The 26,164-nt window shown below is 43.0% G+C and overlaps 1 protein-coding gene across 3 annotated transcripts in view; it reads left to right on the top strand.

The window, feature by feature from the left end:
• Nucleotides 1-12,248, top strand: part of LOC139750229 (uncharacterized) — a 32,822-nt gene extending 20,574 nt beyond the window's left edge. For all 3 annotated transcript variants that reach the window (XM_071664723.1, XM_071664724.1, XM_071664722.1), the window contains exons 5-8: nt 1,538-1,673; nt 1,882-2,113; nt 2,589-3,203; nt 11,735-12,248. In XM_071664723.1, the coding sequence (XP_071520824.1) occupies nt 1,538-1,673; nt 1,882-2,113; nt 2,589-3,203; nt 11,735-12,014 (1,263 nt within the window). In that variant the 3' untranslated portion in view covers nt 12,015-12,248. The remainder of the gene's footprint in view (nt 1-1,537; nt 1,674-1,881; nt 2,114-2,588; nt 3,204-11,734) is intronic.
• Nucleotides 12,249-26,164: the final 13,916 nt, after the last annotated feature.

The following is a 26,164-nucleotide window of genomic DNA, read 5'->3' as shown; positions in this document are numbered from 1 at the left end:
GCAGTGCTGGAACGCTTTGATGGTAGAGGAAGAGGAAGAGGAGGAGGAGGAGGAGGTGTGTCACGGCTCCAGCATAGATGGAACCCCTGCCGCATGCCAGGGCCCTACAATACTGTGTTGCCACGCCTTTGTCATGAGTTGCCAGGGGAAACTCTCACTGGATGCCAGGGACTGTCATGAGATGCCACGAGGCTGTCATTAGGTGCCAGGAGTGTCTCATGAGACGCCAGGACTCGGGTCACCGGGTGCCATGAAGAGCTGCGGAGATGCCAATTCGCTGATAAGATAACGGGACTCGTACGTACGACCACTCTGTTCAGCCATGACGTCATTCACGAGTTGCGAAACCAGCATTGCCAAGTCCGGTGGCCATCAGGCGCAAAGCGTTGCCGATCTATTATCCTTAAGAATGTGGGAGCTGGTGCACGAGGACTATGACCTAAAAACACACCAATGATGATATGATGGGCGCTCAAGACTGGGCCGGCAGCATCATGGACATATTTAGATCCCCCGTGATCAAACACATACACCAGACCCAGAGCCTAAGCTCACTAGATATGGCCGTAAAAAAACGTACATAACAGGGTCTGAAAGTGCGTCCTTAGTATACCAACCACAAAGAGATGGAACCTCGAGATCGTTGTTCCTCTCCACAAACATGCAGCAAGTGCTGTACGGTTGGAGAACACGCCAGACCAGACTGTCCTCGGCCTTAGGGTTACAAGGTCTGCTCACTGCGAACTCTACCCTGGAAAGATCGTAAAAGCCATCAGCAGCAAATGCTCCCGTGTGGATATGCATTCCAGCCACAGAGATGTGAGGTCATATGGACTGGAAACGCACCAGGATCAGGTTAGTCCGAACAAAGCTTCATCTTCACCATGCTTATGCTTAGTTCATGAAAAATGATGCAGGTTATCCCCACAAGAGACAAAGAAAGAAATGCAGGTTGAAGTGGCCGCCGAGAATGACACGCGTCGTGTTAGAAGAGAGAGAGAGAGACCCCTGGCTCATTCCTGGCTCCTGTCGTACACACAGTTTGACTCGCTGACTGAAAGAGGAGGACATGTCGGGAGGGTTTACTGAGTTGCGAAGTGTACATTAGATAATGTACTGTCCATGGTTGCTTACCAGGACTGTGGGTTCACTGTTGGAACCAGCCAGTAGGATCTAGTACACCAGGCGGGACTAGTGTTGACACCCGACGCTGACCACAAACCCCACAAAGGACAGTTTACCCACACAACCCCACACTGTTATACCCCTGACGCCACCCAAAGCATGGAGTGTTGTGTTCCTAATATGTCATCACTTCCCAAGCAGTTCAGTCAACAGATTATGATAATTATATATACTTTTTTTCTGTTTAAGATGATAGGAAAGGGAGGGGGACATTTTTATTTGTAACTAACCTACTATTTTGCTAATGGCTCTCTTCTCTTGTTCTCCCTCTGGTTGTGTGTGTGTGTGTGTGTGTGTGTGTGTGTGTGTGTCTGTGTGTGTGTGTGTGTGTGTGTGTGTGTTCGCCCCACAGGTGGTGGGAGTCCCGAATCCAGACACCGACCTCTACCCGCCAGTCAACGTGAGGGACCTGCGGGTGAACCCTCTTGACCAACACACCCTAGACATCACTTGGACAGCTCCTGGCGACGACCTCGACTTCGGCACAGGTGAGAGGGAGGAACAGGTGGTATTGATGACCGCCGCCGCTGCCGTCTGTCGATACACACAGGTCTTGATATTAACCTAAATATTTGATGAGAATAATGATCTCAATATGACTTATAGTCATCATAGACGGACTAGTGTTTCTTGTTGGTTATTTACTCCATTATCTATCCCCCCCACAATCCCACCATCTCGTGGTCCCCCGCTCAGTCTCAAGATACATATTCCGTCTGAGCGACACAGTCCACGATCTGAAGGAGTCCCGGTTCGACCTGGCGCCCGACGACACCCTCCTGAACGTGGCCGATCTCCTAACGGCCTCGGACGTGTACCAGCCGGCTGGGACGGAGGTCAGGGTCAGGGTGCCCCTAGCAGAGCAGCTACAGCTGGATCACCTCTACTACGCGGCGCTCAGGGCCTTCGACGATCATGAGAACGCCAGGTGAGGTTGTCGGCTGGTGCGACGACGGGGACGCTGATGAGGAAAGTAAAAACATTGCTTCCGTTGATGGTCTCGTCTCTCGCATGTAAATTGTGGTTCATCTCCACAGAATTGGGTTCTCGGGGGAATATTCTTTGGTGTCAATATTGAGTACCTTTTAAGACACATTCTTCTGAAGATAGACTTCTTATATTTACTGGTGTTGAGACGGGTATCACATGTGTCGAACCCGCCGTCTGTCTCATTTAAGTAACAGCTGCAATTACATCATACTTGTTAAGGCCTGAAGCAGAGATAGTTCGGCCTTTATCAGGATGTTACGATTCTCGGACATGACGGTGCGACCCTTGGGGATAACAGTCTGACCTTCCACCCAGACCTTAAGGTCAAACATCAGACCATAATACCCAAAGATCGTACCGTCATGATTGATATATCAAACCACAAAGCTAAAAATCCCGTGTCTCCTCCACAGCCCTGTCTCCAACGTGGCGAGGTTCTCCATCCCACGGCCCTTGGCTGACGCCCCTGGTGGACACACGACCACAGTGGAAGACGACCAGGACGAGCCTGACGAAGAGGAACGTAATAAGAACATCGGAAGTTATTTTGGGGAGAGACATGTTTCATTACCCGCTACACAAGATGACAGAAAGAGATTCAGACTCTCATTTGGTGAGCCCATCTTGTCAGGAGATGGTCAGAACACCCAGGTAGTGTTGGAACCCAGTGAATCCAGCCTGATTCTCTCGGAGCCCAGTGAGTCAAACTTCATCTTGTCTCGAACCACCGAGCCCACCACCGTGGTGCTACGGGAACCCACTGAGCCCGGCTTGGTGAACGTCGCTCAGGTGAACCGGGATCGGACGATCGGACCTGACAGAGACCATGATACACTATCCCCGCCAGAACCCGACCAAGATCAGACGGGAGAGCCTGGCGACACATCACGAGGACTGAGAAGGAAAAGTCGCAAGAATAAGAAACAACGGAAGGCCAAGAAGAACCGGAGGGATGGGAAGAAGAACCGAAGGAGAAAGAATAAGAGGCGAAGGGAAGGAACGCCGGAGGCTCAAGACGCCAGCGACACGTCAGTCTTCGCCACTCTTTTACAAGACATTAAGACTGAAATAGATAGTTGGAGAGAATCTTAAGAAAGAGATGTGTGGCTGTAAGAGATCCGAGGACGGAGACAAACAAGTCATTCTTAAACTATGGAAATAGATGAGATGGGATTATTAATAGATGGTCATCTTGGTTCTTTCAGGTCCTGACCTGTCATGTCATTGGCTTCTTTATTAATCTCATTTTTTTTTCTCCCATCTGCTTTAAAGGCTGATAAAGGACATTTTGACAAAGCGCCACCTTGATTGTGTCCATTGGTTGCGAAGGCAGACGAATGAATCATAGTGAAATGACATAAAGCACATCAGCCTTGCCTTCTGACGATTAACCTGTGCACGTGTCTGTGTAAATATCCACATTAGTTATGCTTTAAAGCGGTCACCAACTGTATTATACCGAGGTTATAGTCCAGTGTAAACACCAAATGGCTTGCAGAACCATGTTCACTGAGAACATTAATGCTTCATAAGCTCATGATTATATATATATATATATAATCCTATGAGTCCACGGGGAAAATGAAACACGAAAAGTTCCCAAGTGCACTTCCGTGTAATAATCACATCATCAGGGGAGACACAAGAGAGAAATATAACAGTCAGTTGATATACATCGAAGAGACGAAGCTAGGACGCCATTTGTATACTAAATGGCGTCCTAGCTTTCTCTCTTGTATGTCCCCTGATGATGTGATTATCACACGAAAGTGCACTTGGGAAATTACCGTGTTTCATTTTCCCCCTGGACTCATGGAAATATACTTGACCACGCGCAAAATTGTGATCCTTTCCAATATATAAATATATATATATATATATATATATATTTAATGTATGTATGACTCATGGTGAGGTGCCTGAGGATTGGCGGAATGCGTGCATAGTGCCATTGTACAAAGGCAAAGGGGATAAGAGTGAGTGCTCAAATTACAGAGGTATAAGTTTGTTGAGTATTCCTGGTAAATTATATGGGAGGGTATTGATTGAGAGGGTGAAGGCATGTACAGAGCATCAGATTGGGGAAGAGCAGTGCGGTTTCAGAAGTGGTAGAGGATGTGTGGATCAGGTGTTTGCTTTGAAGAATGTATGTGAGAAATACTTAGAAAAGCAAATGGATTTGTATGTAGCATTTATGGATCTGGAGAAGGCATATGATAGAGTTGATAGAGATGCTCTGTGGAAGGTATTAAGAATATATGGTGTGGGAGGCAAGTTGTTAGAAGCAGTGAAAAGTTTTTATCGAGGATGTAAGGCATGTGTACGTGTAGGAAGAGAGGAAAGTGATTGGTTCTCAGTGAATGTAGGTTTGCGGCAGGGGTGTGTGATGTCTCCATGGTTGTTTAATTTGTTTATGGATGGGGTTGTAAGGGAGGTAAATGCAAGAGTCCTGGAAAGAGGGGCAAGTATGAAGTCTGTTGGGGATGAGAGAGCTTGGGAAGTGAGTCAGTTGTTGTTCGCTGATGATACAGCGCTGGTGGCTGATTCATGTGAGAAACTGCAGAAGCTGGTGACTGAGTTTGGTAAAGTGTGTGGAAGAAGAAAGTTGAGAGTAAATGTGAATAAGAGCAAGGTTATTAGGTACAGTAGGGGTGAGGGTCAAGTCAATTGGGAGGTGAGTTTGAATGGAGAAAAACTGGAGGAAGTGAAGTGTTTTAGATATCTGGGAGTGGATCTGTCAGCGGATGGAACCATGGAAGCGGAAGTGGATCATAGGGTGGGGGAGGGGGCGAAAATTTTGGGAGCCTTGAAAAATGTGTGGAAGTCGAGAACACTATCTCGGAAAGCAAAAATGGGTATGTTTGAGGGAATAGTGGTTCCAACAATGTTGTATGGTTGCGAGGCGTGGGCTATGGATAGAGATGTGCGCAGGAGGATGGATGTGCTGGAAATGAGATGTTTGAGGACAATGTGTGGTGTGAGGTGGTTTGATCGAGTAAGTAACGTAAGGGTAAGAGAGATGTGTGGAAATAAAAAGAGCGTGGTTGAGAGAGCAGAAGAGGGTGTTTTGAAATGGTTTGGGCACATGGAGAGAATGAGTGAGGAGAGATTGACCAAGAGGATATATGTGTCGGAGGTGGAGGGAACGAGGAGAAGAGGGAGACCAAATTGGAGGTGGAAAGATGGAGTGAAAAAGATTTTGTGTGATCGGGGCCTGAACATGCAGGAGGGTGAAAGGAGGGCAAGAAATAGAGTGAATTGGAGTCATGTGGTATACAGGGGTTGACGTGCTGTCAGTGGATTGAAGCAAGGCATGTGAAGCGTCTGGGGTAAACCATGGAAAGCTGTGTAGGTATGTATATTTGCGTGTGTGGACGTGTGTATGTACATGTGTATGGGGGGGGGGGGTTGGGCCATTTCTTTCGTCTGTTTCCTTGCGCTACCTCGCAAACGCGGGAGACAGCGACAAAGTATAAAAAAAAAAAAAAAAAAAAAAAAAAAAAAATATATATATATATATATATATATATATTGTTACCTGGTTCGAATCTTGAAGGTAAATCCGTTCCTTCATTTTCTGTCTTCCTGGAAGATCCTAATTTCCTAAAAAGATACGTTACTGATTTCATGCATAAGTCCTCTCTCTCTCTCTCTCTCTCTCTCTCTCTCTCTCTCTCTCTCTCTCTCTCTCTCTCTCTCTCTCTCTCTCTCTCTCTCACTTTGTTGATTAAATACTACTCAGAATACGGAGTCTTGAACGAAGAGGTTAACGCAAGACAATTTCTTGATGTGTATATGCTTCCAATTGCTGTACAGCTCCCTGGCTTAATATCCCACACCTGTTGGTAACTAGTTGATCCAGCAAGATACGGTACATACATACATACATACATACATACATGCATACTTACATACATACCTACATGCATGCATACATTACATACATACATACAATACATACATACATACGTACATACGTACGTACAGGCCTGGAATATTACAGTGGATATTAAAGACTATAAACTTTTATCATAAACACCTTATTTTCCTTAAATGAAGCTAAGTTCCTGCTGTTTGTACTAATGATGTAGTGTGACACTTAACACTCATGTATATATAAATTAGCTTCTTGAAGAAGACCTGAAGTAGAGCTACTTAGGTGAGTTGGTTAGTTAAGGATAAGTTAAGTGATATTTAAGCAAAAATCATATTGTTTGAACAGTTCTCTCCCTAACAATCATCATCATCATCATTACGTAATCCCTTGTTAGAACTTAGATTAAGCAACCAACCTCAATATTGATTACGTAATCCCTTGTTAGGACTTAGATTATGCAACCAACCTCAATATTGATTACGTAATCCCTTGTTAGGACTTGGATTATGCAACCAACCTCAATATTGATTACGTAATCCCTTGTTAGGACTTAGATTATGCAACCAACCTCAATATTGATTACGTAATCCCTTGTTAGGACTTAGATTATGCAACCAACCTCAATATTGATTACGTAATCCCTTGTTAGGACTTAGATTATGAACCAACCTCAATATTGATACTTCTGACCTTCACCTTTGGAACTACAATAGATCTCAGCTTGAGCTTCGATGGCCACACGTGATTTTTTAACATTTGACTAACATGCCACTAACTCATAATGTTATAAACTGCACCTTTGCTTGGCTTCTTAGACAAAACATCTTCAGGTGAGTTCCCAAGGTTTTAACCATCAGGGCTTTAGGAGCTCTTCAGCTCATGACATCATTACAAACCACTAAACACTTGTTTGGTTCGACCTGAAGATGCAGAGGAATTGGGCGCCCCAGCTGCAATGATCATGAGTATACATCATTATGTATATTATATGTATCACTATGTATACCAGGGAAGCATGGTGTAACTATGTTGGATGTGGCTGTGTTAGTGTGTGAGTGACTGGCTCTGTTTTGTTTTGTTTTTTTCTACTACGATGGAGGGAGGTTTGTGCTTGTGTCGTCACACCTGTAGTTTTGTATTTTAGGTGTGTGATGAACCCGAATTGTAATCACTTCATTCTACAGTACAGGGAAGGAGCTCCACACTCGTTTGTGTGTGTGTGTGTGTGTGTGTGTGTGTGTGTGTGTGTTTGATTACTTAATTGCAATTACCTTTTTGTGTTATATAGGGAGAGAGTTTTACTTTCGTGCGGACCCATCTCATGAACGTTCTTTATTATCATTCAACTTTTCAATCTTATGTTTGTTTACCACACTTATCCACATACACTCCTCCGTTCCCTCACTATTCCTATACTATAGAAGTACTCCTTCACATGTCTTTGAACGAGTTTCTTGCTTAATACCTAGTGTTTTCATCCCTATATCTATGGAAGAGCTGATCAGTGAATATGTCATTAAGCTGGCTTTTAAGAATTATGATCAGGTCACCTCTCACTCTTCTCTCAGCCAATGTGGACATATTTTAGGCCTCTAATAAGCATTTCCCTGTGACTCATTTTCCTTAATTCTAAAATCATTATCGTTCTCCTCCTCAGGACTTCCTGTTAACTCTCTATGCTTCTTTAAGTTCGGTGATCAAAGATAAGAAGCACATTCTAGATTTGAACTTAAGTAGGATGTGAACAGCTTGCTGAGTATTTCCTTATATCTTTTTTGAACTTGAATTCAGTTCTGATACAGACCGTCAGACAACTTGGTCACCTCATCTATTCTCTTCTCGGAATGGGTCTCTGGTGACAGGTTAGGGACGATGTCGAATCCCAATTTCTCTCTCTCTCTCTCTCTCTCTCTCTCTCTCTCTCTCTCTCTCTCTCTCTCTCTCTCTCTCTCTCTCTCTCTCTCTCACGGATTCTCGCAGTTCATTTCCTGCTTCCTGACAGAATGATATTCAGGTTCTAGTCCTTCGTTTGTTGTGATCCATCTCCATGTTTTACATTTACTTGGGTTGGACTTTATTATCCATGCCCCACACCCATCTTTGGAGTTTTGTTTGTTTAGATCTCCTTATAAGATGATGCAATCCCTCTCGCTCCTAACCTCTCCTCATGACGTTGCATCATCTGCAAACATATTCAGGCAGAAGTCCAGTCCTTCCGGCACGTCAGTCACACAGAACAAGAAGAAAATTGGTCCCAGAACCTAACCAAAACCCTGAGGCACTCCACCTCCACTCGTGACCTCAACCCATTTCGAGAAAGCCACACTGGCATGCGTCCTTTCTTCCCCTCCGCTACGATGTTCTTCTGTCCATCAAAGGAGTATCCCCTTAGTCCTGCCCTGGTGATCCAGTTCCTTAATCAACTTCCCATAGATACAGTGTCAAATGCTTTCCGGCAGACAGATACAAACAATCCACCCAACTTTGTCTTTAGTTTAGAACAGAGCTCCCTCTATGACATGAACGAAGAGGTTGGTTACACATCATCTTTTCGCAAATCCTCGTTTTCTCTCCCTTGGGTAAAATTTTTCTCTGTAGGAAATCCATCATTTGCTTTGTGATTGCTTTCTAGTACCTAACATACCACACTTGTTAGAAAGACTAGTTTGTATGTTTCCCTTTGTATGAAGTTTACCTCTTTTTCCGCTGCATTGCCACTTTGTTTTCTCCAGCAATAGCTTTCAAGAGTATTTCAAGTGGTTTATCAAGTGTATATGCCCACATCTTGACCTCGTATGGTGAAATTTTATCCCGTGTATGGGTTAAGAACTTTTCGTATTGTGTTCATGTCTTTCCCAGATGTCTCATTGCTCTCGAAAACCTCCTTTCCATTTTCTCTCATTGGTGTTTGAAATACAGCGTCTTTCACTGTAAAAGTATAAAAACTTATGAACTTTTTATTCATTTTCTCACTTATACTTACACATCGTCTACAAGTCTTTCCTTACTTATACTTACACTCGTCTACAAGTCTTTCCTCACTTATACTTACATGATCGTCTATAAGTCGTTCCTCACTTATACTTACATGATCGTGTACAAGCCTTTCCTCACTTATACTTACATGATCGTCTACAAGTCGTTCCTCACTTATACTTACATTATCGTTTACAAGTCTTTCGTCTTAATCCTTTCATCTGATTCGCTGATCTGCAACAAGCAGTTTTTTCTGACGAATTTCTGGAAAAGTCTGACCTGACTTGCCCACCCTTTTTTTTTTCAATGTTTCTCTTTTTTTTTTCCCTACGATAGTTCCTTGCTTCCTTAGTTAGTTCCTTGCTCCCTTACACCGTACAACTGGCTGGATCGTCGTCTGTATCTTCGTCACAATATATCTCGAAACTCCTATTGCTTTTTGACATCATTTATTGAACCGTTCCTCTCTCTTGTTTTCAAGATTTTCTTTCTGTATTTGTGGCTAGAGGTGCCTATGTTCTTATCCCTTTCCTTGCAAATCTGACAGAACCTTTACACCACAGTAGCATGGTTCCTAGCTATTGAACTCCTGTTGTACTGTGTGCTTTGTATGATTATATCTCAACAAATTATGCCCCATATCTGCTCGTTATACAGCTTCATTTGTCACACAGGTACACTTCATCATTTACTGATCACATATTCTTATTGCTCTGTTATACATGATGTTCTCACTAGCCATGCTAGTATGTGTGAAGGCACACGAGAGAATTGGGTGTTAACACGATTGAACCACGTCGATCGCCACCCCATACATATTGTTAGTATCATACCTTCCAGTGACCTCGGCTACGTAAGAGGGAGCTCAAAGTGAAAGGCTATGAAGAAAGACGTCAAATCCTACGTGATCAGTAAAGTCTTGAGGAACCGGGGATGAAAGAATGGGAGAGAAACTAATGGTCCATTTGAGTTAGGTATTGCAGAGGATCAGAACAGTTTTGTACTTGTTATTTGAAAAGATGTCGAAAGCAGAGGATGGATGATCTTCCCTCTATGGACGGACGTGTCCCAGTGAAGATCACCTTCCTTCTTGTTACTGTGGCGTGGGGCCTGTGGTGGAACACGACCTGGGGAGAACGGCTCACACACACACACAACACACACACACACAAGATCTTTAGGCACTGTCAGCACTCCCTCCTCCTCCTCCTCCTCCTCCTCCTCCTCCTCCTCCTCATCCATACGACACAGTGTGACAACCATGGGCGCAACGGTAGAACATCTGTATATGACGTCAAAGATTAAGCCATCGTACCCAAGAGTCGCACCGTCCTGCTCAAGAGTTGTACCGTCTTGCTCGAGTCGTACCGTTTTGCTCAAGGGTCGTACCGTCTTGCTCAAGGGTCGTACCGTCTTGCTCGAGTCGTACCGTCTTGCTCAAGAGTCGTACCGTCTTGCTCAAGAGTCGTACCGTCTTGCTCAAGAGTCGTACCGTCTTGCTCAAGGGTCGTACACCCATCCTAAGGAGGTTAGGGGCACAGCGTCACACACTGCGGGGATTCCCCTTTGACTTCGGTCGTATGAAATACACTGAGAAATGACAGGAAATTAGTCGGTTTGGATACTCAGAAGTTTGTGACGAAATTTCTGAGAACTATCAAAACTTGCCGTTTGAGTTGTTGCGGAATCTTTGCGGAATTTTAATGAGTTCGTGGGGCAACTAATGTAAACAAAGCTTCGAGCCAGTGTTGATGGACCAACGGGAGGATGTCATGTGATGGTAGAACATGGGAAGTGACGTTAGAACATGGGAAGTGATGGTAGAACATGAGAAGTGACGATAGATCTTGGGAAGTGACGGTAGAGCATGTGAAGTGATGGTAGAACATGGGAAGTGATAGTAGAGCGTGGGAAGTGTCAGTAGAACATGGGAAGAGTCGGTAGAACATGGGAAGTGAAGGTAGAACATGGGAAATGAGGGTAGACCATGGGAAGTGACGGTAGAACGTGGGAATCCTTCCCCAAAGCCCATAGATAAATGATAAAAGAAAACCTTATGACGTAACGGCCTTTGACTATCATTGTTAAATGTATATGACGCGTGTATTTACTTTTATATATATATATATATATATATATATATATATATATATATATATATATATATATATATATATATATATATATATAACCGTGTACTTGGGTGTCTATACACATGCGTATGCAAATATGTGTGACATGTTTGCGTGGTAGTATGCGGGAGTGAGTCTCTGTGAGTGACAGTAAGGTGTATGAAGACGGCCAGCAGAGATTTATGCTTCTGATGTGAGACCTGACGTAAACTTTTATGTGTGACGTCAACCCAGAGTTAAGGACTTGGTGTGCCAGGATCCCGGTCCTTACTGCCTCCCACACAACAGACTGGCTCGTGAGACCTCATCATCCACTGCAGTCAAAGCATTGGCTTGATATATATATATATATATATATATAATATATATATATATATATATATATATATATATATATATATATATATATATATATATATATATATCACTTTAGAGTCTCTCTCTCTCTCTCTCTCTCTCTCTCTCTCTCTCTCTCTCTCTCTCTCTCTCTCTCTCTCTCTCTCTCTCCCCCTGTACTCTAAAGATACCTAGTACCCTGGTCTCCCAGGTGCCCACCTCCTGCCTATGCTCCCAGGTACCTGTATGAGGAGGGCGAGTGCCACATAGACGCAGCGCACGAGGGGATCATCAGCCTATGCGACGCCCGCTACTCCCTCGCCGTCGTCATCGCCTACTTCGAGCAGAACTCCGAGTACCAGCACCTGGACTACCTGTGGACGGCCATGCACACCCTGGACCAGAAGACCCGTCCTCCCTGGCAGAGGGAGCGAAGATCCAACAGGAGGCACAGAAGGGGTAGGAAGAGCAAGACACCCAGTTCCAGCAAGAGAATCCAGCATGTGAATTCTGGATGAGCGAAGGTTGAATTTTTTAGTTCTTATTAAGAAATAGGATTGACAGTGATAAGTATGTCACCTCTACTTATTTATGATGTTTATATCCCCCCCCACTTGTTTGTAAGTAATTCGATCCTTTAATTCTATCTGACATGTACGCGAAGGGGTTATATATAACTTATCCATTCTCTTGCTACTACAAAGACAGTTAGAGGTTTGTTATGTTATTTGTAATAAATTTTAGGAAATGTACATTCTTGTTTAAGATATCCTGTCGAAGGTGACGAAGGTGTTTGTGCGGACTACGATAACTACCAATGTGTCTTCATCTGAAATGTCGCTCACATAACCTGATGTCCCTAAACAAGTGGTTATCTCTCACCTCCATGGTTTTCCCCTCAGCAGAAGGTAATCCAATGCTCCCTGATTACCTTCTCCAGTACTTTAAACCCTTTATCTTTCTCCAGCGACATCTCGAACATTTGAAGTTGTTTCTCGAGTTTTTTTTTTTGTGTGTGTGTGTTTTTCCCCCCACGCGTCGCGTCTTCAGCAAACTTGGAAGAAATTTCATGAGGACCAAGAGTCTTGTTTGGGGTCAAGACTTTAGCCTTCTGTCTTTTCTACATGATTTATCGTTTTTCAAGACCTAAGGCAATTATGCAATTCATAATTTCCCCCAGGACCCATTTTTTTCTCTCGGAGCTTTTACAGCGCTACCTTCAGCAGCAGGTGAAGTGATGGACTCATTTGGAGTGAGAAGTTCTTTGACGAAACTATATACTCGCAGTGATACAACCTCGCCACAGTTAACTTGTCACTCGCTTGGTGAACCTCGTGTTGGCAGAACACTGTGACATCCACCAACATATATACCAGGCAATGATCTGAGAACCAGTATACATAATTAGGATCAGCTGTATGACTGTGTGATGAGTCTTCTGTCATACTACAGAATACGTGTTTTAAGTCTTTAGTATAAGTATTTAGTATTCATGCAAATATTCATACTTCTTGCTTTAGTATCCTTCTTGCTTTATTATCCTGTTTATATATCTGTCTAAGATATGTACTTATTCTGACATCTCTGGTGTTTATAGATCTTACAGGTATGTGTAGACACTGGTACATAAACAGACTCATGCATACTTAATGATGCTCTTATGTTCTCCTTCATACCTTGAAGGTGTATGACTAATAACCTGATACTTGTGCTTGTTTCTTCTCGTATATAATTTTTGCTTTTGAAAATCCCTTTTCTTTTTTTGTAGCCATCTCCTTGGTATCGAATCCTTCTAGGTTGTCGGACTTATGAAAAAGGACGCAAAGAGGCCGTTATAACAACTTGGTAATCAACCATTAGTGTGCACACATCCCTTCACATCCATGAGGGAATATTTAAAGCCATTAGTAATAAGGCTACCCATTCACAGCTGCACCTTCCCCGCTACTAAAAAAAAAAAAAGAGCTCTCACGACGCTTATCCGTTAAGTTAATTGGCCACAACATCAAACAAGTGAAAGAGTAAGGAAGGATAGGGAACTATGGAAGGTACGGATGTACAATGTTCAGTCACCAAGCGATGCACGGTACAATAGCAGTGAGGTTATTACATAGGTCGAGTTAAGACTCGCCTTCGATATCCTGATGGTAATACAATACCTCAGTGTTGACATAAGTGACGTGTGGCTTCCCTGTTTTGAAAGGAGGGAGGAGAGAGAGACCAGGGAAGGAATGGATGAACGCAGAGTGAGGATTGATTAATCAGGGCCAGGGATCTTTCAGATGAGGATGCCATAGGAATAATTAGGAAGAGTGATGCCATTGAAGTGGTTCTCTGTACGGAGAGGGTGTGAGTGAAGACATTGGTGTCGTGTGTTGAGTTAATATCGTTCAGAATATTGATGTTTGTTAAGGCAGGTTCTGAGACGTCTTTGCTGACGAAGTTAGAGGACGGGTAACTTAGGCGACAGATTGATGAGGGGAAAAGTTAGAAGGTGAAGAAGTAAGGAGCATCATATTTACTCATTACAGGTTGGGTATGTGTGTTGTTGTGTGTGTGTGTGTGTTATGGGGAGAGAGTTTTACGCTCGTGTTGGTCCGTCTCTTAACCTTGTATATATGTATCATGTCTTTAATCCTGATATATATATATATATATTTTTTTTTTTACTATTCGCTATTTCCCGCGATAGCGAGGTAGCGTTAAGAACAGAGGACTGGGCCTTTGAGGGAATATCCTCACCTGGCCCTCTTCTCTGTTCCTTCTTTTGGAAAAAAAAAAAAAAAAAAAAACGAGAGGGGAGGATTTCCAGCCCCCCGCTCCCTTCCCTTTTAGTCGCCTTCTACGACACGCAGGGAATACGTGGGAAGTATTCTTTCTCCCCTATCCCCAGGGAATATATATATATATATATATATATATATATATATATATATATATATATATATGCCTAAGCCAGGTACCCATTTGTCGACGAGCCCCGAAAGGAAGATGAACTGCTGCTTTGGCTGTGGACTCAAATCAGGGCTTAGGATTCGAACCCGGACGGACATGGGCGTAAATTGTAGTCAGTGACACAAACCTCAACGCCACGGAAGCCCTTAAATCTCGAGACTCTTTATATAATATATTGGTATCCTTCCCTGTTTATTGAGGACGATGATTCATTCAATACCGATAAACACAGTCGTTTTATACCATCATCCCTGAGACTGTGGTCTGCTGAGCATGGGCTAACAGTCTTTGCACACACAATGGAGCGGTGGCGGAGAGAGAGAGAGAGAGAGAGAGAGAGAGAGAGAGAGAGAGAGAGAGAGAGAGAGAGAGAGAGAGAGTCAAAAGCAATCCATCCAGGTCACATCACACCGAGGAAAATTAAGAGGAAAATTACGCTATCAGAATTGATTCATGGGTTTGGATCCTACAGGTTGCCCGAAATGAAGCACCTTAGGTTCACACGGGAGTTTCATGATCCTTGAACTGCAAACGAGCTTCTCTCCCTTTAATGACGATCCGAGTCAAAAAAGGTTCATGTTTATAAATGCAGCAAGTGTATCGTAAACTGGAGATGGTTGATTACTGTTATGAGTCGATTAACACTCAATCGTTTAAACTTCACCAAATGGACTTCGTCAGGTCCCTCAAGCACATCTGTGCCGACTTATGACAGCAATCTATTGATACCTTCGTGTGTTTGTTGCCTTCCCCTGGGATGGGAATTGCTACGTAGATGAAGATGTCTTAGCGCTGTGCTGAACGCATAGCGTTGATGTCTTGGCTGTGATGGAGTTTTGATATCCTATTTCATCATAAGTCTTCCTTCCTTCCAATGCTGGTTTGATCGTTTCTACTCTTGATACCTGCCGTATCAAGGACGAGGCGTAATGGACTATGATTTAGACTGTTTGCACGCGTCTGACCGCTGCTTCCCACAGTTTCTGTTGTGTAAAGAAAGGCCACTTGAGGATGAACCGTTAATGCGCCTCCTCCTTCCTTTCGAATGGCTGAGCTGTGGAATTGCCTTCGCTTTTTTGTTTTCCCTTTTTCTTGGAAGAGTCAGGTGTACCAACACCTGTGGATCCCCTTGAGTAATTTTTGTTTTCTAGTTCTTTTTTTTCACTTTATTTCTTTCACCTGATATTGCCATTGAGGCACGAGTTGTCCATACCATATCGGTTACTATGAAGATAAAGTCGTGCTTTGGGTATGATCGCTTGGCCTTTGACCTGACCCCTCGAGCATCAGGTCATAGACTAAGCCAGACTTGTCCTGGGGTGGGGTGGGGGGAGGGAGTATCAGTGACAGGTTTGTGGAGAAGACGAAAGTCTGCGTCGGCGACTTTAATGTGTCCTGATTTTTTTTTTATTAATCATTTTAATTGGTTGATTTGTATGCCAATATTTTTTATTATTTTAATTGGTTGATTTGTATTGCCAATATTTTTTTTATTATTTTAATTGGTTGATTTGTATTGCCAATATTTTTTTATTGATTATTTTAATTGGTTGATTTGTATTGCCAATATTTTTTTATTATTTTAATTGGTTGATTTGTATTGCCAATGTTTTTTTTATTAATTATTTTAATTTGTTGATTTGTATTGCCAATATTTTTTTATTAATTATTTTAATTGGTTGATTTGTATTGCCAATATTTTTTTATTAATTATTTTAATTGGTTGATTTGTATTGCCAATATTTTTTCCTGATCATGTTACAACCGTCTACTTTACCGATTGATTTATTTCGTCGTTTTCAAAGAGTATTTCTTCGTCCTTAACATGATGGTGTACCGGTGGTCCTCACTCATCATTACACATGGTTTATCTCCTTCTCTTTCTGAGTGTGTTGTGACGAATCTGGGCAAGCTGATCCTCTCGACTGTAGCGATCAACAAAAAGAATCCTGTTGGAGGAGCCTGAGTCAGGCCTGCAACACCCCAGGGTCATACCGTCCTGCTCTCAAGAGGTTGATGACCTCAGTTTTCAGAGGGTGAAAACTGGAATCTCTTGTTTCCTCGAGTGTTAAAATTTTTGGGGTGTGGGGAAGTTTTAATTAGCCAGTAGTCGTCTACCCTTTCTGAGAACTTGCCATTCCAGATTACTCTTGTTGCCCCGACGAAGCCAGCTACCCGGGTGTCTGTCATTACCTCTTGATCTTCTTCTTCCTCTTGTTCTTCTTCTTCTTCAAGATTCGTCTGGCCTACATAAACCCAGCCTGGCCTGACCCTCCCACTGCCCAGTGTGCCCTGCAACTGCGTCGTATATCCAGTAGGAAGCTTTCTAGAAATGGATGTATTCCAAAAAGCATTAGTATATATATATATATATATATATATATATATATATATATATATATATGTGTGTGTGTGTGTGTGTGTGTGGGTGCGTGTGTGTGTGTTTATACACTGCATTCACGGTTCTTCATATCTCTTCTCGAGCCGCCATTCATCTTACACTTCCTGATGCTGCGCTCAGATATTCAGTGTCCCCCCTCTCTCTCTCTCTCTCTCTCTCTCTCTCTCTCTCTCTCTCTCTCTCTCTCTCTCTCTCTCTCTCGTCATAGATAATCCATAAACTCTCCTCACTCTTCCCTTAACAATCAGTGAAATAAGAAGGGCGGAAGAGGGTCACTGACCTGGATCTTGAAAGTGAGTTTTGAAGACAAGTCATATCGATTTTCCCTCACCTGTGTCTTTGGTCTGGGAAGACCCGCGCCTCTGCCGGAGTGAGGATGGTCTTCATGGTGCTAACTAGGCGGATCAAGGCTCCCTGGTCAGCCCCATTGTGGCTCTTCGTCTGATGACGTGGACAGTGACGTAAGACATGATTCTCAACACGTACCTACATTATCCTTTATGTTGACATGGTTGATTATATATGTATATATATATATATATATATATATATATATATATATATATAATGTGGGTGGGTGTTTTCATACATGATCTCTATTTCCTGTGTTAGCAAGGTAGCATCAAAAACACATAAATAGAGGCCGAATTCGCTCACATCCATTGTCTAGCTGTCATGTGCAATGCACCGAAACCACAGCTCCCTATCCACAGCCAGGCCCCACAGACCTTTCAAAGTTTACTCAGCCGCTTAAAATACCCTAGTTCAGTACACTGATAGCACGTCACCCCTGCATACCGCATCTTTCCACTTCACTCTATCCCGTGCACGCATTTCACCCTCCTGCATGTTCAGGTCCGATCACTCAAAATCTTTTTCACTCCATCCTTTCATTTCCAGTTTGGTCTCCCCCTTCTTGTTCTCTCCACTTCTGACACATATATGGCTTTTGTTAGCCATTCCTCGCCCATTCTCTCCACATATCCAAACCAGTTCAGCACACCCACTTTTTACCTCTCTCAGCTACACTCTCTTACCACACCTCTCTCTTACCGTTTCATTACTTACTCGATCATACCACCTCACACCACATATTGTCCTCAAACATTTCATTTCCAACACATCCACCCTCCTCAGCACATCGTCATCTATAGCCCATGCCTTGCATCCATATAAGATTGTTGGGAATATGATACCTTCAAGCATACCTGGTTTTGCCCTCCCAGATAACGATCTCTTTTTCCAAACATTCCTCAGTGCCCCAGAACCTTCGCCCCGTCTCCGACCCTTTGACTCATTTCCGCTTCCATGGTTCCATTCGCTGCCATGTCCATTCTCAGGTATCTAGAGCTCCAATTTTTCCCCTTTCAAAATTACATCCCAACTAACCTGTCCCTCATCTCGGCTAAACTTAATAATTCGCGACTACTTTACATTTATTTCCAACTTCGTCCTTTCACACATGATTACAAACTCAGTCATCAAATTCTGCAGTTTTTCACTCGAATTTGTCATCATCAGCAAATAACAACCGACTCATTTCCCAAGCCCTGTCATCCCCCACAGACTGCATACTTGCCCCTCTTTCCAAGTCTCTCGCATTTATGTCCCTCACCACCCCATCCATAAACAAATTAAACAGCCATGGTAGCATCACACACCCCTCCCGCAGGCCATATCTAACTTGGAACCACTCTTGTCTCTTCCTACGCATACACATGCCTTACACCCTTGATAAAAACTTCTCTGCTTCTAGTAATTTTCCTCCCATACCAAATACTCTGTAAGACCTTCCACAAAGCATGTCTATCAACCCTATCATATTCTTTCTCCAGATCCATAAATGCCGCTTGCAGATCCATCAGGTTTTCTAAGTATTTCTCCAACACATTCTTTAAAGCAAATACCTGATCCAAACATCCTCTACCATGTCTATAACCACGCTGCTTCTCCCCAGTCCGATGCTCTGTACATGCCTTCACCCTTTCAATCACTACCCTCTGATACAATTTTCCAGGTATACTCAACAGAATCATACCTCTGTGATTTGAACTTTATCCCCCCTTACTGTACTGTACATGCATTCCGCCAATCCTCTGGTACCTCACTATGATCCATACGTTCAATGAAAATCCTAGCTAACCAATCGACAACAAAGTCACCCCCTTTCTTAAGAAATACAACAGCAGCATCATCCACTCCAGCCACCACCTTGCCACATTTCATTTTACGTAAGGCTTTCACCACCTCTCCTCTCTTCATCAAACCGCTTTCCATGACTCTCACTTTGCACACTTCCCTGACTCAAACACCCTATATCTGCCACCGTATCATCAAACACATTCAGCTGGACTTGAAAATAATGTTTATCTTTTATTTTCATTTTTACGTTGGTGGCTCTAGATACAGAAAAAAGTTGTTCACTTCATCGCTACCTGTTACCATTTCCCCATCTACACCCTTCACCGATGTTCCCATTTGTTCTCTTGATTTTCCCACATTATATCCTCTTTCGAAAGCATCTTATTATTATCCCTAAAGTTTACTGATACTCGCTCACCCCAACTCTCATTTGCCCTCATTCTCAACCTCCGCGCCTCTCTCATGACCTCTTTCCGCTCTCTCTTATACATCTCCCCCTCATTTGCACTCCTTCCCTGAAAGTTCCCCCCCCCCCCCTCAAAAAAAAAAAAAAGTTTTCTCATTCTCTAGCAAATTAACATCTTCATCCCACCACTCACTACCCTTTCTGATCTGCCCATCTCCCACCTTTCGCATGCCACATGCATCTCTCTCGAACATGCCAGCATTGCTTCCCTACGCCACTCCCATTCGTCACCTATTCCACTACGTTCGTTTACTCAGTCTCTCCTGGTATTCCTTCACGCAAGTCTCAATACGAAGCTGACTTACTTTCACAACTCTTCTCACCGATATGTTTCCTCTTTTCCAAAAACCTGTACAAATCTTCAACCTCGCCTCCGCAAGGTAGTGTTCAGTAATCCCATTATCTGCTCCTCTCAGCACAGTCACATCCATGTTGAAATTTTTTGACCATTGTACTGACTGGAGTAACGCTAATTCAGTTATTAACTGTAACTCCTTAACCACCAGAAATATCATTGACTCTTCTATTATTAAATACACAAAGAATGATAACATTGATATTAGTGAAGATCTGTACAAGCTGGATAGCTTTGTCGTAGGCAAAATTTGTAAACACCTTCTCCATATAAAGGCAGCTTTGGAAACGATCATTGTATGTCTTATTTCAGTTTCTGGCACATTTTCTGCAATGATTCTTGTCGTTTGTTTTCATCAACATGGAAACTGTAACTCGACTGATTTTTTACCTTTTTTCTATTTTCATTCCTTAAATTTTGTTTAGGCTTAAGTTCATTTTTCACCCGTCTGACCAGTGTGGCAGTTTTTCCAGGACTTGCCAGTCCTCCAAAGATCCTAATCGACCTCAGACATTACACGATACGTGAATTAAAACGAAAGAAAAGTAGAGAAGGGAGAGAAAAGAGTAAGAGCAATCAAAGATTTTTTTTTTTTCTCAAGAAGTCCCGTGTTTTGAAACTGGTCTGGTTGCAATTCTTGGGAGAAACATGAGAAAGCAAAGAAATCCAGACGGGAGCGGGTCAAGGAAAACAGAGGACATCACAACCACCTTTACGTTGCCAAGGACCAAATAGCAATGATTCTCTCGTCGAGTTGTGCATGATCTAGCTAATGACTGAGGCTGGCAAACAACCAGAGTGCTTGGAAGCGTCATCATCTGCAGAGATATCAAGATATTTATCTTTGAAAGTCATTTGCACATAATGGCTATCAGGCATAACAATCACACACACACACACACACTCTCTCTCACACACACTCTCTCTCTCTCTCTCTCTCTCTCTCTCTCTCTCTCTCTCTGCTTTCCATCTTATTTTTTTTCTTCCCCTCAGGATTTTCCTTCCTCTCTCACAGAAGCCCCGGAGGCTTTTTACGGCATGAACATCATCCTAACCATTCATGATGGCTCTTGCGTGTATTGTTCCATTTGTGTGTGTGTGTGGGTGTTGGGTGTGGATGAGTAGGTGAGGGTGTGGATGAGGTGGGAGTATGGATGATGATGATAATGGTGGGTGTGGATGGAAAAGGTGGTGTATGTTGTTCATTCCCGCGCCTCATAACAACCTTCTAAAACACACACCCTGCTAGTCCCAGCTTATGGTAGGGGGGCTGCTCAAGCCACCGTGCGGTGGCCTCAGCTGTAACCACGGATAAACATGTCGTCATCCCTCTGTTTACAAGAGGTCGTGGAGGCCATGAGCAGTAAGATGTAATTATCAAGTGTCGCAAGTGAGGTCGATGGTTGCAGTGTTGAGGTCACTGAACTGGAGGGCGTCGCCACTCACCTCGTTGAAAGTGAGGCCACTCAAAAAAAAAAAAAAAGAAAAAACTATTTATGGTCATACCTGTCGTCGCCAGAGCCCTCCACCAGCATGAGCCACAAGGCATGGTCAATGGGAGAGTATATAGGAAAGAAGAAGTGGCAGACAGGAGAGAATGACTCACAGAGAGAGAGAGAGAGAGAGAGAGAGAGAGAGAGAGAGAGAGAGAGAGAGAGAGAGAGATCTGGTATGTAAGATCCTTGAGGAAAGACAAAGAAATTAGTGGATGAAAGGAAGTGAAGACCTTCCTCCATGTCTCCCTAGATAATGACGATCTTCCAGTGTTAGATGATTGTCTCGTCCATTCTTTCGAGAGGTGTAGTGTTGTGCTATATATGACATTAATGCACAGTTCATTCCAGTGTTCAAAATGGCCGTCCGTACAGTATGATAATTACCAACATCGAGAGATGCTTTTTTTTTTTTTACTTCAGCTCCAACCATTATTTCTGGTCACTGGATCTCCGTCCATTTCGACGAGTGTATGGCTGATATCATTTTGATTTACGTCGTCTGAAGATCTTTCATTGACTCATCACAGAATCTCCTTGACTGTCGACCGAATTTGCTGAGACTCCTTTATGTTTTCTTCATATGGTCTTTAGTTCTTATTGTTTACTGTTAGTGTGACTGCTCTCCTCTGGTCCTCTGGAGTCTTTCCTGCCCATCTTGGTCCTTCCTGATCCACATAGAGGTCAGTCCTGTACAGAGTTCCGACTCACGAATCACACAGGGTCACTATGGTTTCTGATGACCTGCAGTGGGTGTGTGTGTGTCTCGTGACGACTTCTAACACTTTGTTTGAGTAGTAACTTTGTTTCGTAGGTTTCGTGCGATCAATGATTACCTCAGGTTCTTCTTCTTCTTGTGAGCCTCAACAAGCTCTTTTCGAAACAGTATCTTATTTTGTTTTTTCAAAGTCGTTTTTCATGTGGAACTTCTCGGACGAGACAGAAGATCAGCGTATATCACTTAAAATACTTCCGTTATCATTCCTGTGGATCATATCTAACCAACTGTTTTCACAGCATCAATGAATTTGGAAACCTCTATAGTTATATATCCGGCTCAGCGTCATGTTTGTATCCAATTAAAAGAAGTGACTCAAGCTTTGAATCACCTGTTACAAATTACAAATCATGAATTCGTACCTTTTATGTTTTTTTCTATTTGCCATCACTCATTGTTTTTATGTTTCAAATATATATTTCTATATCTTCCCCCATGGGATTTACTTTATACTCACAGTCTCTGGTGCTGGACTTTATATACTCACAGTCTCTGGTGCTGGACTTATATACTCACAGTCTCTGGTGCTGGACTTTATATACTCACAGTCTCTGGTGCTGGATTTTGGAAGTCAGACAAATGACGTCGGTTGATATGTCAACATTCCAGTTGTTGATCATGTCATCTGATAATTTGCCTTTTGACATTTAATGTAAAATCTGATGTAAATTTTGCTCTTTACATTATTGTTTTCGTTCTTCAGGTTTAATTTGAAGGTTCTCTGAGATCGCCCTTTCGTTATATGGCCAGTTCCAATACTGTTCTTACATTCCTTAAGATGATTATCGTAAACTTAGTTGTCCTGTAAAGTAACTGAGTATTTTTTGATATTTCTCGTCCTTTCTATTTTCACCCATGATTTCTGCTCTCCACTTCGTCTCTTTGTTACCATACGATGTCATCTGTTCTCATTTCTTCACTTTAAAGAACAACGTAACACTTGAAGCCTTCGTCTCTTCCACCAGTTGTAACACTTAAAGCCTTCGTCTCTTCCACCAGTTGTAACACTTGAAGCCTTCGTCTCTTCCACCAGTTGTAACACTTAAAGCCTTCGTCTCTTCCACCAGTTGTAACACTTGAAGCCTTCGTCTCTTCCACCAGTTGTAACACTTAAAGCCTTCGTCTCTTCCACCAGTTGTAACACTTAAAGCCTTCGTCTCTTCCACCAGTTGTAACACTTAAAGCCTTCGTCTCTTCCACCAGTTGTAACACTTAAAGCCTTCGTCTCTTCCACCAGTTGTAACACTTGAAGCCTTCGTCTCTTCCACCAGTTGTAACACTTAAAGCCTTCGTCTCTTCCATAGTTGTGGGATAGGGCAAAATTCCCATTGCGTTTCACACTCGACCCAGGCCGAACACTCGCTGACCCGGCATGCTGAACTCACGACGCGTTGCCTCTTTTGAAAAATGGGCGTGCGAGGGTTGTGGGAGGCGAGGATAATGGAAGGGATGGTAGATTGTCCTCCCACGTGGTCACCATCCATCATCATCATCATCATCATCATCACCATCACTATATCATCATGAACACCACTCCCGTACGGTAGAAGCTTGGGACCAGCAGCTCAGAATATGATCTTAAGACTTGCTTCCTGCAGTTGTGATGGAGGTAGTCCGTTTGAGGGATCTCCTCGTACCATTTCTTGTAGAAAACAGAATTACTTGATCGAGCTTCGGAAGTGGTAGAGGGTATATTGACCAAATGTTTGCTTTCAAGAATATTTAAGAAATAGAGAAAGAGAGGGATTTGTATGTGGCATTTATAGATTTGGAAAAAAAAAAACATATGATTAGGTTGATAGAGATGCCTTACAGAAAGTGCTACGAATAATTGGCGCGGAAGGAAAACTATTGAAGCATTCGAGGAGTTGTTATCAGGATAGTAAGACGTGTGTACGAGGAGCGAGAAGGTCGAGTGGTTCCAAGTGAAGGTGAGTGTGTGTGTGTGATGTCACTGTGGCTGTTTAATTTGCTTATGAATGAGGTAGTGAGGGAGGTAAATGCGAGGGTCTTAGAAAGAGGGACGGTTCTCCCGTATTCTGAGGGTGTGGGAGCCTAGGAAATGAGTCACTGGCTGATTTCAGATGACACAGATCTGGTGGCATATGCGAGTGAGAAGCGGCAGAAGCTGTTGGCTGCGCCTGGGAGGTGTATGAAAGGAGAAAATCAAGAGTTAAAGTGAATAAGTGTAATGCTTTAAGGTTTAGCAGTGAGGGTAAGACAGATTGGCTTGAGTGTCAGTTTAAATGGAGAGAACCTGGAAGTGTAGGGCTTTGAATACTTGAAAGTGAATGTGGCAGTGGGTGGAACTATGAGACGTGAAGTGAAACACTGGTTGGCTGAGGGGGTAAAGGTCCTTGGTGTAATGAAGAGTTCGAAACATCACTTCTCTTCATTCTTAACCACCACCACCACCCTGATCCACATACTTGCCATAATGTATTATTCATAAATAGACAGAGAGATAGATAATTTGATAGATATAGATAATTAGATAGATCATTTCCCATTCTTATACCATGCCATTTTACACTTCATCAGCATCATGAACCAGCCCAGCAAAATACACATACCACAAAGACACAGAGAACGATACAAGCCAAACTTCTCCCTCCCAGTAGTTGACCTCATAAAACAAAGATACAATCCTCAGACAAAACAACTCGCCACCCTAAGATGTCACGGAGCAAATGCAAATCCTAGACAACGACATCACGAACTCATGTACTGAAAACCAAACAGCAGACTGATTCAGTGTGTATGGAAAAGTGTGACTTGGATCAGCCCACTGAGGTCATGGCAAAGACCTCACATTCCTTTTCTTTTTCATCCTCAATTACCACCACACTGAAGATACATCTCGTGTTCTAGATTCATTCCCATTGCTGGTGGAGGAGAACATTTTGTGAGATTCTGCTGTGCGCCATGAGTATTTACTCTCAGCCTAAAAGAGGATGAAAGTAAAATAAAGGGACAAGCCTTTATGAATTTCATAGAACTATGAAAGCTAAAATGGGATAGTTGAGCCAAGAGATTGCTCAGTTGCATTAACGTTTAGTCAGCCTACTTGAGAAAAGACATAGACGGAACTGAGGGAGTGCAGCGGCCTACATACCAAGATGAGTCATATACTGGGAAACAAATTCTATGAAAGCCGCGCAATCGACCTCAAGTTGTTTTAGCTTGAAAAAAAAAAGAAAAAAAGAAGAGGTTCATAAGTGATTAGGTAAATGTATATAGAAATATCATTGGCCTTGATTCTCTCTGTCTAGGTACTTATTAATGATTAGATCAGTCTGCTTTCACTCGTAGCAGTGGATACAAAGTTCGTGGGCAAAAATGTTACGTCGAACACTCCAACCAGAATGTTAACGTATGTCATGATAATTTACCATTAAGATTAGGTGAAAGCAAGAGCCATGTACATGTTGAGGAACATACTCGACAAGTGGACGACTTATATTATTTACGGCTTCGACGATGTTGAGGTTGAAAGTGTTTCTCTTGAAGGCATCTGTTTGTTTATCAACTCCTCCTGCACGAGTCATTTATGCTTCTGATATCATCTACTGATACAGGCAGCCGCCTCAGTTGCCGTCGGCATTCTTCGGTATACTGCATATGGTTTGTGTTATTACTGGAAATTGTTGGCGGCAGTTAAAGTCGGGGTGATGGCAGCGAGCACCCAGCAGAGGGTCAAGTTCAAGGTCAAAGCGCACATTTGTGGAGGGTGAGGGAGTGTGGGTGTGTGTGACACACGTGTCTCCCCGCCCAACACCACCAAATATCTCGCCATTTCCCAAATAAATGACGTGACTTCGTCAACTGACTGACTCCAGCTATGTATCTCCTTTTCCTTTTGCAATTTTGGTAGGCAAATATGTGTGTGGGTGTGTGTGTGTGTGTGAAAAGGAAAGTTGGGATGAAGGTATCAGTAAACTTCAGGGAGAATCAGATGTTTTGCAAGGGGTTTAAGAGTGTACGAAAAACATGAGAACAAATGAGAACATGATGAAGGGGGCAACTGTGTTTAAGTGGTAACAGGTAGCGATGGAAGTGAGGAGGAGATGGGGCGGGT

This window comes from Panulirus ornatus, chromosome 9 (genome assembly GCF_036320965.1).
Source record: "Panulirus ornatus isolate Po-2019 chromosome 9, ASM3632096v1, whole genome shotgun sequence".
NCBI lineage: Eukaryota > Metazoa > Arthropoda > Malacostraca > Decapoda > Palinuridae > Panulirus > Panulirus ornatus.
Note: the sequence above shows the minus strand (reverse complement) of the source record. Positions and strands in the feature narration are given on the sequence as shown.